Below are 13,568 nucleotides of genomic sequence, written 5' to 3'. Positions count from 1 at the left end.
CAAGCCCAGGAATGCTGGTTATACAGTACATGGGTGAGGTTTGTGAAAGACAACAAAAGTAGGCAGGGCCACAATCTTCAGGAGAAAGGTTGACACCTGTAAAGGAGGGAGAAAAGAGAAGTTGTGGTTTTTGAAAGGGCAACAGGAAATGGAAAGGGGAAAAAGAAGGAGAATCCAAAAAGGGCGGGGGAGTAGAAAAAAGAAAATGAGAGATGGATGAAAAAGAGAGAAGGAATAAAAGATCATAGAAATATAGGAATTGCTAGACTGACTCAAACCTGTGGTCCACCTATTTCCACATCCTATCTCTGACAGCAGGCAGTACCTGATGCTTCAGAGGAAGATGCAAGAACCATATAATGGACAATTATGGAATAAACTGTGCATAGGGAAATATAATCTTACTACCCATTATTTAGTAGTTTTTTATAAAGTATAAGATTCCTATACGACTTCCTATGTAAATCCTGAACTATAGGATTTTCACACACTACTTCATTTTTATCCTAAATGAACTGTAAGTTGTCATAACCTGCCCCTTCCTGGGCACACACCTTGTTCAACATTGTTCTCTCTGGGTCGCTACTATAACCCTTTTATCACTCTAATCTTCTACTCAGGACACTTGTCTGTAAATATTGGGCAATCCTGGCTTCTTCTCCTAACTATTTGGAGGGCTCTTCAAATCTCTTCAAACCCACCAACTGAGTATGCCTCCAACTTCTGGGTTAAAAAAACAAACAAACCCGCTAAACTTTTATTTAACCACATTAAACATAACATAAACCAAACAATTGCTTTCAGTAACCAGTCTACTTCTTACTCCACTAGGGACACTCTCATCTTATAAAAGCCCAGCAGCACTTCCCTTCCTGATGACAGTCTAGCTCCCCAACTCCCTCGGTAATCCTGCTCCCTCTTTCCTCAGTAGCCAAATTTCCTTCAAATTCAGCCTCCCAAAATTCCAAGACCAAGACCAAAACGAACATATGACACTGGTTGCACAGAGATGCAGAAGCTCTTGGACTCCTGCAAGGAAACTCAATCCAGAACATATGTTTGTTTTGGTCTTGGTCCCACAACATACCCAATCATTCAATTCCACTTAACACTGATACTATAACAACATCTCATATCAAACAATTTCAAGTTAACACAGTTCCTTCTCCATACATGTGCACAGGGTAATTTAATTCTATCACTCATTATTTAGTGGTTTCCTATGTCTCAAAGCATAGGATTTTCAATCCTAACTTTAGTTTTATTTATCTGATCTGTAAAAGTGGATAGCCTCACTAGCCATGCAAACAGCTAATCCTATGTTGAATCCTACTAAGATCTTGGCCCCAGGGATCTCTCTTGGCAATGAGTTCCAACTGGCAAATAAAGCATTTCCTTTTATCAGTTTTAAATTTGGTGCCTTTTAATTTCATTGGATGCTCCCTAGTTCTTGCATTATAAGAAAAGGTAAATAAGAGTGCCTGATTTACCTTCTCTATGCCATTCATTATTTTGTATATCTGTATCATGTCCATACTTAATCTTCTCTCTCAAATAAATAGTCCCAGTCTTTTCAGGCTTTCACAGATATAAGTTCTTTCATGCCTATAATAATTTTTGTTAACCCTCAAAATGGAAATGAAATAAAAGCACCACCAAGCATAACTTTATATACAGCAAAAAAAATTTCTATTTACTTCTCTATGCTTATGTAGCCAATGTTTTAGGGGCTGTTCTCAGGATGTGATTTATTATAATTACAAAAAATGCACTGGTGATTCTTTTGGTTCATAATCTTCTAGAGTAAAAGAAGGGGGGAAATGACTTGCCCAGAGAACTTTTAAAGAACTTTGGGTGAGTGGGCAACAAAATGGCTGATTAAATTCAATGTTGATAAATGCAAAGTAATGTACATTGGAAAACATAATCCCAACTATACACATAAAATGATGGGATCTAAATTAGCTGTTACCACTCAAGACAGACATCTTGGAGTCATTGTAGATAGTTCTCTGAAAAACAGCCACTCAGTGTGCAGCAGCAGTCAAAAAAGCAGAATGTTAGGAATCATTAAGAAAGGGATAGATAATAAGACAGAAAATATCATATTGCCTCTATATAAATCCATGGTACACTCACATCTTGAATACAGCATGCAGATGTAGTCACCCCATCTCAAAAAAAAGAAAAAGAAAAAAAAAAGATATATTGAAATTGGAAAAGGTTCAGAAAGTGGCAACAAAAATGATTAGGGGTATGGAACAGCATTTGTATGAGGAGAGATTAATAAAAGTGGGATTTTTCAGCTTGGAAAAGAGATGACTAAGGGGAGATATGATAGAAGTCTATAAAATCAAGACTGGTGTGGAGAAAGAAAGTGTTATTTACTCCTTCTCATAACACAAGCACTAGGGGTCACCAAATGAAATTAATAGGCAGTAGGTTTAAAATAAACTAAAGGAAGTATATCTTCACACAACGCATAGTCAACCTGTGGAACTCTTTGCCAGATGATGTTATGAAGGCCAAGACTATAACAGGGTTCAAAAAAGAACTAGATAAGTTAATGGAGGATAGGTCCATCAATGGGTATAGCCAGGATGGGTAGCACTGGTGTCCCTAGCCTCTTTGCTAAAAGCTGGGAATGGGTGACAGGGGATGGATCACTTGGTGATTACCTGTTCTGTTCATTCCCTCTGGGGGCACCTGGCATTGGCCACTCTTGGAAGACAGGATACTGGGCTAAATGCACCTTTGGTCTGACCCAGTATGGCCGTTTTTATATTCTTAGAACTATGATTGGCCCTGACTTATGTTTTTTGGTTCTCTGAGCTACAGGGATAGCCTGTACAATGATAACTTCTTTGCTAAAGCTTTATCCAGACTTCATTGAAATCAGTAGGTGTCTCTCTGTTGACTCCAGTGGGCTTTGGATCAGGACCCCAGATGGTTTTAAAGAAATAAAGAGAAGTATAATGGTTAACTAGTGAGAACATTTTTAGGTTCGTTCATGAGAGTTAGCCCTTAGTGGCTGTTATCACTGTAAAAAAAGAATAGTTTCAGAGAATCCTTTCTACTGATAAATTAGCTCCATACAGTAGCAATAAATATCTAGGTACTACAGTGATTAGTACTCTATAAATATCTAAATTAGATATCGTAGGTAAATATTCCACATTACGGATGCTATCTATTGAAAAGAAGTTTTCTACTCTGCAGCGTTGACTATATTAAATACTTCTAGCATTGACATCACCTTTGCAATCCCATAGCATGTCTGTAACATGCTTGCATACTCATTTGACAGGCCTTATCTTATCTTGGTTTTTATCTGGTATTTTATGAGTTTATAAATACAGAGTGTATATAAAATATGTCTTTCACTGGGACAACGTCATTGGAATGGGATCAGAGGGCACACATAGAGTCCTTGGCATCAGGTTAGCAGAGCTATCAACTTCAACTACCTCTGTCATTGTCAAAAGACTAGCTAAATCAATGAACCAGTGCATGGCAGCCATGAACACATTCCAGTATAACAGCACTCATTTCAGCTCCGTTAATCCTCCCAATATGGGGGGGGGCGCGCGGGAGGGGGAGGGTGACTTGCAGGATGTTCCTGAAGTAGAAGGGGATGAGAGGGTGCCGGGACGGGGAGGAGTGGGAATGCAGGAATGCAAGGAGCTCTGGGTGTGCCCAGTATACTAGGACAGCACAAGTAACAAAGAGTGTAACCCTCTAGCTGTATGTAACACTTTGACTGACATGTATCTAACTCACCAGCTAATTGTTTGTTTCATATGTTTAAATATAAAATTACCTTTAGGGAAGTAATGGTTTGACTAGAGACCTCTACCACCGCCTAAAAGAAAGGCAACCCTGAAGATAATTAACAATTCCTAATTACCTGGACATTTGTTCCTCCAGTTTCTCATAAGGATTAAAAGAAATATTCCCTTAAAAGAAAAACATAAGAAATTGTTGTTAAACACATAAAAATATACTAAAGCATGTTTTAATAACTTTGCTATATAAACTCCTAATCCTTCAAGGTGCTGAGCAAATAGTGAGAAGTGCAAAGTACCGTCGGCCTCCATTGACTTCAATGGGAATTGAGGGTGTACAAGTTGTACAATTAGGTTTTCAGGCCAAAAGTGCAGGCTTGTACCTATAATGCAACAGTGGCAATTACAACATAAAGTTAAATTCTGCTGTCACTTACTCCAGAGTTACACAAGTCTAATTTAGATCAGAATTTTGTCTATAATATTCATTCTGGAATGTACACTGACTATTAGTCTTATTAATACATTGTATTTATATAGATCAAGTACCACCTTTAAATCACTTTACAAATGTAGGTCCACATGTTGCCATTAGATTTATGAGTGTAGAACCTTCAGTGTATGTGAGAGCATAGTGATGGTAGTTAAAGCCATTGTCTGATTTGTTAGGTGATAATTAATAATAATTAGTTGAATAAAAACTAAGGATATGAAAGAAGTGTAGTTGCTAAAGCTCACTGGTGAGAAGCAAGTGATCTGAACCATTCTCTTGGCTTCATCACTGATTTGCTTGGTGACCTTAGCTGAACATGACTTTGCCTCACTTTCCCCATTTCCAATAGGGGGATAATATTATTTCCAACTCCTACCTGTAAGAGTGTTGTATAAGCCTTTATTAATTAACATATGTAAAGCACTTTGAGATGCTTAGTGCAACGAAAAGCAAAAAATATTACAATTATGATATAAATTAGTACTATTGCAGCCTTTATTATAATTATTAAATAAGCATTGCCAATGTGCTTACTTTGTTTAATTTATATCTTCATCATGAATTGTGCATGCATACTTTACAGCATAAGATTCCAAATAAAAAAAAAAGACTGTTACAAGACTTGTTTTCCACAATAATTATTTAAAAGATGAAAAGCATCTGTTGAGGAAGAGATATAATGGTTTGAAGTTCTGACATATACACAAGAAATGTAAATCTTTTAATCTTTTCCCTGGTAACATGAAGCATTTCCTTTCTTTTTTGAGATATTGTATATGTATTTTGCCTGTTCTCTTTTCCATGTACCTCATCTTGCAATTTCACATTCATCCACCTTTTCCTTCCCTCAACTCCACATTCAGTGTCACAGGACGTTTCCATTTCTGTGACATTTCAAAAGTACCACCAGCTATGTAGAAATCAGTATAATAGTTAATGTGAGCTTTTAATATTTTAGGAAGACATGGAAACAAGGGACAAAATTAACCTCTGGCATATCTCCTCCGTAATAAAAGGGCCACAGATTAATTTGGTTCAGCCATTAGGAGCAAGCTGACTCCATTGGATTCATTACCCAGAGGATAAACTGCCATTCCTTCCTGTTTTTATTGTAATGCAGACAATTATTCTCTCCATACAAGCCGTATTCTAATGTCACCAATTAAAAACGAGGACAGTTCTTACCTGAAGATAGATTTCGTGGAATAACAAAACTATCTGTCATATCTCCAAAGATTATCATCATGACTGGGAGAGCTGCTCCATGAAGGATTGCAAGGGCAGAGCCTAGCACCATTAGTAATTTATCCAGCCAATCAGCGTACCGAAACTGAAAAGGGGAACACCTTCATGTGAAAATGGAAACACTTTCATAGCTGAAAACTTCTCTAATTTTATGCATTAAAAAGGTCTAACACAACATTAGGGATGCACAGTTAAGATAACAAAAAGTCAGAAAAGCTTAAGGCTTGTATACGCACATCTTTTATATCAACCCACTCTGATTAGAATTTAACTTGACAAAAATAATTTAAAGTTATAGAAATAAGCCATACTGATACAAGCATCTTTATATTTAGGGCCCTACCATATTCAGTCCATTTTGGTCAATTTCACGATCATAGGATTTTAAAAACCATAAATTTCATTATTTCAGCTATTTAAATCTGAAATTTCACAGTGTTGTAATTGTAGGGGTCCTGACCCAACAAGAAACTGTGTGTGTGTGTTGGCGGGGGGGAGGTTTGCAAGGTTATTGTAGGTGGGGTTGTGGTACTGTTACTCTTACTAGTGGGATTTTGTGCAGCTAGAATAATACTGAATAATATTAAGTATTATTTACTGCACAAAATATTTCCTATTTAGAATAGCATGGTTCTTGATACAGAGACAATTTTGTCCTTAAACTCCCACTGAAATAAACAGAAGTTAGACCTGGAGGACAAAATTTGGCCGGCATTTTGCAATATAAAAGAAAAACATTCTCTCTAGGTATCTGAGCTCTCAGTGTAATTTAGCTACCTTGTTAAAAATAATTAATTAAAAATTATACTGAATAGAGGAGCTGACAAGAATCCACAAAAATCAGCAAATCCTGAGTGAAGGGTATAAGAGTCCTTTTATCTAAAAGCCAAAAATTAGAGATAATCTTTCTTCATCTTTCATTTTTAATTTAATCACAAAATGCCTAGATATTGCAACTCATACAAAGTAGAGGGGAGATAATAGAAAAGTTTGTAGTTGCTTGAGGATGCTAATAAGCAATAACTCTGTGGACTTTCCTATGAATCTCTATTATTGTTCATGGATGCCAACATTTGTTACCCTATTAGAGTCTAAACAGTAGTAATTAACATACCACATGCACAAAGCATATCTAATATACCTAAGCACAAAAGAATGAGTTAAAAGCAAAGATTTCATCCTGGCTGGAGACACCAGTATAAAAATCTCTGTCATTAAGGGGTTGTCTACACTTATGCCAGGTGTATACTAGAAAAAGTTTGCTGGTATAACTATACTGGCAAACCCTCCTATTGTACACACAGCTTATATTGTCAAAGAAGTGCTTTTGTTGGTATCGTTTAATACTAGTTTTCCAAATGAAATAAGCTATAGCAGCAAAGGTACTTTAATGCCAGTATAACTGCATCTACCAGTACAACTTTTACTGATCTAGAAATATCACAAAAATCACACCCCTAACTGACATTACCATACCAGTAAAAGTCTGTAGTGTAGGCCTGTCCTCAAAGGTTTTGCCACTTTAACTATACTGGTATAGTTACAGCAACAAAAACAAAAAAAAACCAAAAAAACCAACCCCATAGTATGAACACAGTTATACTGGTATTAAAACACTTACACTGATATAGCTTATTCTAGTTCAGATACCAAAATCTGAAAAAATTTTCAAAAAGCTATTCTAGTATAAGGCACCTTTATACTGGTAAAACTGCATCTACACTAATGTTTTTACTAATATAACTTTGTTGGTAAAGTATAATACCCCTAATTGACATAGTAATGCAGGTAAAACTTTTCAGGCCAGGTCTACACTATAAACTTTTGTCAGCATAGCTATGTTGGTCAGTGTCATAGGTGCCAGAACTAGGGGTGCTGCCGCATCCCCTGGCTTGAAGTGATTTCCATTATATACAGGGTTTACAGTTTGGTTCAGTAGCTCTCAGCACCCCCACTATACAAATTGTTCCAGTACCCTTGGTCAGGGTGTGAAGAGGTGTGGTCCCTGACTAACACTGTTCTGCCAGCAAAATCCCCTAGGTAGATGCAGTTATACCTGTAAAATTGCACTTTTTCCAGTACAGCTTACTTTACTTGTGGGGGAGGGATGTGTGGGGAATAAGCTATACAGGCAAAAGCACAGTTTGGCAGATATAAACTGCGTCCACACAGGTATACCAGAAACGTAGATCAGGCCTTATCAGTAAGACTTGAGACATTAAAAACATTGTTTAAAGTATATTATTAAACTTGAATATATACGTAGCATATATCTTACCATTGTTAATGGGCTGACCACATTAGGTTTCTTTGGCTGCTTCTTGTCCTCATTGCTGAATTTGAATGATTGTTTTAATGCATTGTAAAAGAGAAAATATTTAACTGCAACTCTAACATTTAAAGTTGTAATACAGTTAAATCTAAACAAAATTAAACAAGAACGTAAGAGACATAAGAACATAAAATGAAGATGATTTGCAGATTATTCTTAGTTTATTTCTGTAAACATTGTCTGCAAGATGTTTAAGAAACTGAGGCCAACTATATTAAAGAACATTAACATGGTACTTCTCCAAAAGTTCATTTGAAAGGAAATTAACATTTGTGGTCAATCTGCTAGATTTTTGAAACTCACTATAGTAGCTCTTGGTAATCTTTTGAAATAGATTGGCTAGTCTACGTATCTTGATTTCTTACTGAATCCCTACTTTTGGCAAACATGTAGATTATGGTCTCTCCAAGCTCACCCAAAGGTGAGAGTATTGTAGAGATCAAAAAAGAGTTTAGGACCCAGTCTGCAAACTGGGCCATACAGAAGAATCTTTATGCCTATGCGGAGCCCCATTCACTTCAGTATAACTCTGTTGGTGTAAGGGTCCTCCTGCATAGATTAGCTTGCAGGATTTGAGGCCTGGTTTCCAAGAAAGCAAGGTGTTGAGTAGAATCTGTTACCAAGGAAAGGAGAAGACTACAGCAGGAAAAAATTAAAAGTTGGAGGGGCAAAGCGTAACCCATTGTGATGGTCCCATATTTAGTACAACCTAATGGAAAAGTATACTGACACAAACACAGAAAAAACATTCACAGTTTGCAGGGAAGTTTCCCTCTCACGGTCTCTTCCAGCACTAGACCTCTATGATTCTAACTTATCTGGAGTTATTTCACTTTTTACATTATTGCAACACAATCTGGTGTCCAAGGGGTATTATAAAGTCATTCACTCCAGAAACACCAGCTGTAGCTACTTCATGCAGTAAAGTGAGAAATCCACACTTAGTCCCAATCATGCAATCAAATCTGTGCAAGCTGTACTGACACAGTGGCAAAACACCAAAAGTGGCCACAGCTTTGTCTACAGTAGCACTCCCACTGGTGCATCATAGCACTATCAGGAAATTTTTTTCTAAAACTCCTTAGTGTCGATAAGGTTATTACAATATTATGACTGTATCACATCATCATTATAACCCTGAGTCTCAGTAGCAAGGTCCATATCCAAAATAAACAGTTGCAGCCTTCTGGCCAGATGTAAATAAAAGAAAGATGATCATACTTCTGCAAGTGCTGTTAGCTGCATTGCACACCACGCAGTAACCATAGCCTATGAACTCCACCCAACAAGTGGTAGGCACATTCCTCAATTAAAGCCTCACCATATCTTCCCTCTAATAAATACTTCTAAAAATTAGAAAAATGTATATAGCCATTGAGCACTGAGACCTAGGTAATATCTAGTTGAAAATATGACAAATAGTTCCAGCATTTTACAGCTTTGTATTAGTTTGTCTTTTCCCGAGGGCTGGTCTAAACTAAAAAGTTAGGTTGGCTTAGCTACATCACTCAGGGTTATGAGAAGTTTCACATCCTGTACAATATAATTAAGCTGACCTAAGTCCCTATACACCAGTAGGTAGACAGAAGAATTCTTCCATTGACCTAGCTGCCTCCTCTTGGAGTGGTGGATTTACTATATTACTGTTGCTGTAGTAAGTGTCTAAGTTGCATCACGTTCCAATACAGATTAAACTGAAGATGTTAGTAGATGTTGCCTTCTTTGCAACAGTAAACAGAATATAAAGTAATCTATTGTTGTATGCAGTGTAGTGGTAGTCGTGTAGGCCCCAGATATTAGAAAGAAGGTGGATGAGGTACCTTTCCCACACCTGAAGAAGGGCTCTCTGTGGCTCGAAAGCTTCTCTCCCACCAGCAGAAGTTGGTCCAATAAAAGATATTACTCTCATCCACCTTGTCTCTATAAGATCATCCATCAAGGACAAAATTGGTGGTGGTGGGGGGTGTCGAATTTTAGCTGACAATGTTTTCACAATAAACTAGTATCCTCATACCTTGTGGTTACCATAAAATCAGAATTGTGACAGTTTTTTCTCTCAGTGTTATTGACTTGTTAGAATGTATCACTCAGTAAGTACTAATGCTAATGAATGATTGGATACCCATTTTCAGAACTCAAGGAGAGCAACAAAGTACTATAAACTTTTAGGGGCCATCTTCATCCAATGTAGTCAGGAAATGTGCTTCCTTAGTGTGAAATAGGAGGAAGATGAATTCCAGTGATATGATTCTCTTTGTATAGTCAGTGATCCATTCTGGAATCCTCCACCAAAGAAGCCAAGGAAAGGCCCATACCTCTAGAGATTTTGCTGAAAAAAAATCCCCACACTTTGCAGCTAAAGCCTCTTAGACTCATTTAGATGTTATGACAGCAAAGGCAGAAAGTCAAAGTATTTCATGGATTTTGCGGGAGAGCTATAGGCTCAGTGATGCCCAGGAAGCTCCAGATGAAAGATCAAATATTGCTGATTTTTTCCCCTCTAACATTGGCAGTGATGATCCTTTGTGTTTGCAAAGTAACAGTTGCACATACCCATATCAGGCTCACCTGTGACAAAGCACTTCTCTCCAGTTTGTGCCCTGAAACCTCCCGATTCTCAGAATCTCCCTTCAGGCTGTACTCAACCCTCCACTTCTAACATATTTATGAGGATTCATGTCTTCTGGTGATCCTGTTACATGGCATGGGAAGCCATGAGTTGAGGCACTGTGCAATTTTCTAAATAGGGAGAGGGACAGAACTCACAGAATCCATTCCTGCCACAGTTCACTACTATACGAGGTAGATGGATGAAGTAGTAGGAATGGTGTTCAGGGTATATAAAACTGTCCTTGACCCTTGGGTACATCTACATTACCAGTGTGGGTTTATTCATTGCTGTAGTAAATCCATGCCCTTGAAAGGCAGTAGCTAGTTTGAGAGAAGAATTCTTCTGTCAACCTAGCAGTGTCTACGCTGCGGCTTAGGTTGCTTAACTGTTTCTCTCAGGGGTGTGAATTTTTCACATCTTTTAGCAACATAGCTAGGTCGACCTAAGTTTAAGGAGTAGACCAGGCCTTAGTCACCCCTACTAAAAAAACATAATTCCTACTTAACTTTCGGGCACATGTGCTTCAGCTGCCCATTATCTATTCCAGCTTCAGTTCTAGCACTATTTTAGATATGCCTTTTAATGAAGTATAGTGGATACAACTGCCACTCCCCTCTCTACGGGAAAGAACAAGGAGGAAGATGAAAGAATCTTCTGTCTCTATCCCATTGCCCCAGTGAAAGGTTCAGTCAGTGTTGCTGGCCGAAGTCTGCTAGTTAGACTTTCTTTGACCTGATGAATTCAATAGGAGCCAAATAATCTGGCAGATATTTTATTTATATTTGAAAAATAATAGATTTCAAAAGAATTTTGTACATGGGGAAAGTATGTAATTTATGTAAAATGTATTTCAAGGTAAAATCTGATCCTAAATATTTAAAAATGCTAACAATATTTTAAAATAGACTAAAATATTTACCATTTGCTTTTGGATTCACAGTCCTGGTCTGGTACAGCAGCATTACCAGCTCTTCCATTCACATCAGACATTCTTTCGTTTTCAGTCCTCATTTTAATCTCTTTAGGAAATGAAGCATCACAGAAAAATGTAGTTATGAGTCAGTACATAACTGAGAGTATACAGCTATTAAGCTGAGGACAAATATGTTGATGACATTTTATTTGAAACTGGCAGCATATTCTGCCTTCAGTTTTTAAGCTTCTTTTCTCTTCAGAACCCATGTTAATCTATTTAGGAAATGTAGCATCTCAGAAAATTTAATTATAAGATAGCATTTAACTGAGAGAACATACAGCTATTAAGTTCAGGATAAATGAATGACATTTTCATTTGTCATTTTGTTTAAAACCAGGATCATATTCGGTCTTCAGTTTTTCAGAAGAACTCCCCATGGAAATCAATATATTTGCTTATGTGTATATACACATGCATTTGTATCTGCATGATCCTTCTGAGTCTATCATTTTATGTAATTTATCATAGTTATAAAACAAACAGCAATACAATGTGTTTATTTAAAGGAGCCTGCAGTTACTTTGGATTTTTTCTTTTACATATCATTGAATTTTGTTAAATATCTCTGGTATAAAAATAAATGTACTGACTTACCGTGAGAATTGTTCATAGTTACCCTTTCTTCTCCTTTGCTGGAAGGCTATAAAGCAATTGACGGGTCTACTGTGGTTAGGGACATGTGATAGGGCTGGACTTTACTCATCCTCTATTAAACTGTAATGAAAAAGCTTTCAATAGCTGATGTTTGCCAGCTTTTGCCACTCCCTTTGGACCTTGCTTAACCCCATGAGGTTAATGTGTGTGTGCTCTTCATTCCGCCCTCCCAAAGGAGGAGGTTTAACAAAGTCTTGACTGAACTACTGGGTTACTGTCACTCATGTAAACAGCTCCGAAAAGTCCCCTAATATCCCAACCCAAGGAAAATCCTTGCTATTTACTGAGGACTTTATAAGCCTGTTAATTCTCAGGATTGCTTCCCCACTGTATTAGGGATCGTGCAGAATAGCACTGCTCCAAGAGATGTTCCAGGAGAAATTCCTCCTTAGTGGGAGTGAACCCACTATAACAGCCCAAATCATGGTAGGTAGGAGAGACAGGATTAGTGCCCTGCCTCATCCCTGCCCCCATTAGGGTGTTATACACCAGAATGAACAGTTCTTTTGCACCAAGGAGCGTATCCTCCCTTGCCCAAGTACTTACACAACAGCAGAGCATGGTCTGGTCCAAATGATGAAGTCTAGCAGAGATACTTTGGGACACTGGATCACACAGCTAAATCACATAATCTAGTTTAATTCAGGATATAGTCTCCTCCAATTTGCTCATCCTGAAACCTAGTATGATAATCATAACATTCTGGTGGCTTTCATTTCAGGGTTTGATTTGTTACTTCAACAGCTGAGAAAGAAAACAAAAGGAAATTAGCTGTTGCTACCAGCTAATCAAACATGCACAAACCTCTTAGGACAGGGGTCTCCAAACTTTATGAGATGAGGGCCATATCAGATTTTTGAAGGGGCTTCACGGGCCGAAGTGACTGAAAAAATTAAATATATGCAAAATCGTTAAAAAAAGAAATATTTTAGGACTAGTGAGAAGTATGGTACTGATATTTTTCTGACAAAATTGCATTTAGCTGTGGTTCAAAGTTAGTGTTCCCTATCATCAAAACTGATTGTATATGTTCATCAGATGAGGTCGATCTGTAGTTGGATTTCACATATTTCATCATCAAAAAATGTTTTTTCACACACATAAGTAATGCCAAACACTGACATTAATCTACGGACAAAGTTTTTTACATGAGCATATTGATCACTTAGCAGGCATTTATAGAACTCTACCAGATTTCCTTCCTTATATTTGTCCTTCAACAAGTCATTGGATTGCAGGTCAATCACTTCTATTTGAAGTTCAGGTGGCAGTTTTTCGAGATGTCAATCAAATGGGTTTTGGAAGATCCGTATTCCTCCTGCATTCACATGAAGGTCAGAGAAATGCTCCTGGAATTGTAGTTTCAGATCAGAAATGATTTCTTGTGCAAACCTAGTTGGGAATCGTGATTCAGTTTCTTGGTTGAACTTTTCACAACATGTAAAATGAGCAAAGCAGTCCCTCATCAGTTG

General features: G+C 37.5%; 1 protein-coding gene across 2 annotated transcripts in view; it reads right to left on the bottom strand.

Moving 5' to 3' along the window:
- ABCB1 (ATP binding cassette subfamily B member 1) overlaps positions 1-12,150 on the bottom strand; it is a 66,805-nt gene extending 54,655 nt beyond the window's left edge. The window contains exons 1-5 of one of the 2 annotated variants that reach the window (XM_073334084.2): positions 12,037-12,150; positions 11,386-11,485; positions 7,802-7,856; positions 5,464-5,608; positions 3,908-3,956 (exon numbers count right to left, since the gene is read on the bottom strand). In XM_073334084.2, the coding sequence (XP_073190185.2) occupies positions 3,908-3,956; positions 5,464-5,608; positions 7,802-7,856; positions 11,386-11,485; positions 12,037-12,052 (365 nt within the window). In that variant the 5' untranslated portion in view covers positions 12,053-12,150. Of the gene's footprint in view, positions 1-3,907; positions 3,957-5,463; positions 5,609-7,801; positions 7,857-11,385; positions 11,486-12,036 lie in introns of those variants that run through there. The other variant, XM_073334085.2, reaches the window with a different exon arrangement.
- Between the last annotated feature and the right edge of the window lie 1,418 nt (positions 12,151-13,568).

This window comes from Lepidochelys kempii, chromosome 2, assembly GCF_965140285.1.
Source record: "Lepidochelys kempii isolate rLepKem1 chromosome 2, rLepKem1.hap1, whole genome shotgun sequence".
Classification (NCBI taxonomy): domain Eukaryota; kingdom Metazoa; phylum Chordata; order Testudines; family Cheloniidae; genus Lepidochelys; species Lepidochelys kempii.
This window is presented reverse-complemented; position numbering and strand designations above follow the sequence as displayed.